At 57.9% G+C, this 3,367-nt stretch overlaps 1 protein-coding gene across 1 annotated transcript; it reads right to left on the reverse strand.

The window, feature by feature from the left end:
* Positions 1-559: 559 nt before the first annotated feature.
* LOC112895371 (vegetative cell wall protein gp1-like) lies at positions 560-1,594 on the reverse strand. The gene has a single exon (XM_025963325.1). It carries the CDS (start codon positions 1,438-1,440, stop codon positions 988-990), a length of 453 nt encoding a protein of 150 aa, XP_025819110.1. The 5' UTR covers positions 1,441-1,594; the 3' UTR covers positions 560-987.
* Positions 1,595-3,367: the final 1,773 nt, after the last annotated feature.

Consider the following 3,367-nt stretch of genomic DNA (forward strand, 5'->3'; position numbering starts at 1 on the left):
CCACGTGATCTTCTCCAATCATGGCTGTCTCAAACCATGAGCGAGATCACATGCCTGCAGCTGCAGTAGTTGTTGATGTCTTCAAAGTTAATTTCTTGGAAAAGTGGTAATGCTAGAGGCTTTACGCTGATAATCATGAGGTGATGATGAACCTAAAGTGTGAAGCCAATCTAAAAGGAGCACGAAAGGGGAGAAAATAGAATTTCTATGTGGAGTTCCAGCTGCACACTGCCCTTTCCGGAGAATTATCACGTCCCCTTTCAGAGTTTTCTATTCAAAAAGTTGTCAGTGATACAAAGGAAACGATCATATGCTTTTCCAGGTTATGCTTTAGCAGAAGCATCAGAAACAATTCCTAGCATGCACTACCAATGGTATCTGATCTAATGAGCTGCAAATTATAGGAGCAGCAAAACAATCACATAATTAAACTATGATTGCTTGTAAGAATAGCCTCTGATGCATGTGTGGCCTTTTGGGTCACTTGTGAGGACCATTATGTGAGGGCCTCTGATGCAGCTGAAGAATCAGCAGTCAAGGTAGGGTATGAAACAAGCAATCAGGGAAATCCAATTTGAACTTCACCTAAGGTACCATAGTTGAGCACTTAAACTAGTAATCCCTCCATCCAAATTTATTACAAGAATCACCCAAATAATCTCAACTTAATAAAGGCCACAAAACAAAACGGCTATAACATCATGTAACCCTTCCTCCCAAAAATTATGAATCAAAAGATAACTAAAATTTACAGGAGAGAACTAGACACTGATGAAACAGACTAGTGTAACAGTTCTTCACAAGGACAGGAGTAGTGCAATGGAAGCTGCAGAGCCAACCCGACCAACCAACGGCCAACTTTTCCTGCACGCCTGAAGGCTGGTGAGGTGAGAGAGGTATGCTATGCCCCAGTCGCCTGCGCCTGCTGTCGCATCCACGAGCGAGGAGCAGAGGTGAGGACCATGGCTGATGGCCTCGCCCACTCCACTACACCGACCACATGGCCAGCAGCGCCACGGGGAGCGCCCACGCCACGGCCGCCACCGGGGCCGGCGGCGGCGCGGGGGACTGCGCGGCGACGGCGGGCGCGTAGCCGAAGGGCGCGAGGGCCGAGTTGGGCTCGAGCGCGTCCGGGTTGGGCGGGCTCGGGCTGGACGGGATGGTGGGCTCCGCGTCGGACGGCGGCGCGGCGGCGCCGTCCTCTGCGGGGGAGGGCAGCACGGGCATAATGTCCGGCGACAGCGACACCGCCGGCGGGGGTGCGGAGTGGGGGTGGCCGTGCTGCCTGGGGAGCCGCGGGAGCGGCGCGTGCGCGGGCGCCGCGGAGATGGACGACGCCCGGAGCGCGGCCGCGGCGGCGCAGGACGGCGCGTGGTGGAGCGCCAGCACGGCCGCGAGGACGGCGAGGAGGAGACGGCCGCGCGCGCGCGTCCTCGCCATTGGTCGCTGCCCGCGCGCTGCGTTGGTGTGCGGGGGGCGGAGAGGTCAGAGGATTGCTAATGCTTGGCGATGTGTGCCCTGCTGCGGCCTTGCAGTTGCAGTTGCAGAGCTCGTGTTGTGAGCGGGCAGTGGGTGAGTGAGATAGTGGAGAGGTGAGTGGTGGTCTGGTTGTGGTTCGGTTGGTTTTGGGGTTTGGTCGGGGTGGGGAGAAGCTGGTGGGCACACCGCGCACATCGGCACATGTTACATACTTACATGGTGGCACGCGCGCGCCACCATGACTGACGATGCACCCGGCCGTGAAGGGTAGAAATACTTGGATCAATGACGCCATCCAGGACGGGAGGAGCAAGATCGTAACAGCGTGCATGGCGTCACCTCGACCAGCACGGACGTCGAGGTCCAACGTGCCGCCGGGGCCGGGCAGTCGACGTGCCATGACGGCAGGACGTGTCCTGTTTTCTGCTGTGTCGGCGTCGCTTCGGAAACGTTTGAACTGCGTGTAAAAGCTGACATCCCAGCAACCCGAACACAGTAAACGTCAGAGTTCGAACTTAGGCCCCGTTTAGATGCAGTCAAAATAGCAAATGTTATAAATCGGGATACTGTAGCGCTTTCGTTTGTATTTGATAAATTTTATCTAATCATGGACTAACTAGGCTTAAAAGATTCGTCTCGTGATGTACAATTAAACTGTGCAATTGGTTATTTTTTTACATACATTTACTGCTCCATGCATGTGTTTTAAAGATGGAGAGAGAGTGAAAAAGTTGGAATTTGAGTTAGAAAGATTTGGAATCTAAACAAGGCCTTATGCGATGGAGGAAGTAGAGGCTTCAGAGCCTCAGCCTCACGGATGTGCAGGCTCAGCCCAGGCACCAGACTGCCAGAGACGACGAGGAAGCAGGAAGAGCGAGAGCAAAGACGGTGGAGTGACCGTCGCCGTTTCTTCCGTGTGTGTAACTGAAAAGCCCAAACCCGAACTCCCACGACTGCTCGCCGGCGGTGGCGTAGGACGCTGCGGGGCCGAACCGAGCGACGGCGAGCGCGGGAATGATGCCATCCACCGCGGCGGCGAACGTTTCCGTGGAGCTCGACCCCTGCGTTCCTTCCTTGGCCCCTCAGTACAGTAGGGCCCTGGGTTGGTGGAGTACTCATCCTCCATCGTTCTGCAGCCGGGTGGGGGAATGTCGAGGGGCCGCGGCTCGGTGGGGTGGTGCCGCCGGTGAGAGGCGGTTGTGGAGGTGTTGGAGGTTCGTGGCCGCTTCAATGGAGACGGACGACGTTGGTCCCCCCGTCGGCTCGGGCAGGAGCAGGAGCCCTTTGGCGGCGGCGCTCGCGTCTGGCGGGCGGTGCCGTCCCTCGGTGGCGCTGGCCGCGGGCACGGCGGCGGCAGGGAAGATGCATGTCGGCCGCCGTCGTGGAGCGCAATGCAGCGAGTTGAGGCTCGATGGAAGCGAAGGCTGCCGAGATGACACAAGAGAGGTTCCTGTGACGTCTCCGGCACCGGCGACGCCGAGCGCGACGGCGCGGCGAGCACGAGAGCGGGCGCGCGCGCGCGAGGAGGAGAGTCCAGGCCTCCAGGGTGGACGGTATTTCATTTACCGTCCACGCCTGGAGTAGTTTGAACCGTTGGATCCGGAGGTTACGGCCACGATTTCGATCCGTTGGGAAGACGCGGCAGCGTTGCTGGGCCAATCGGCAGGGGCCCAGTTGATTGAGCCCACCATTTGTTATTGAGGCCCGTTGGGAAATTTGATCTGCGTGGCCTGCGCGGTCGCCGTCGTCGATGCGCCTGCGGTGCAATTCGACGTCGACCGCCGCCGTCATGCGGCCAACCGGCGGCCGGCGTAGCGAGCCCGGATCGGGAGGCAGCATCAATTCACGAGCCCCATGGGCATCCAGTTTCGCTTCTCCTTGGTCCGTG

Source organism: Panicum hallii, chromosome 5, assembly GCF_002211085.1.
Source record: "Panicum hallii strain FIL2 chromosome 5, PHallii_v3.1, whole genome shotgun sequence".
Lineage (NCBI taxonomy): Eukaryota > Viridiplantae > Streptophyta > Magnoliopsida > Poales > Poaceae > Panicum > Panicum hallii.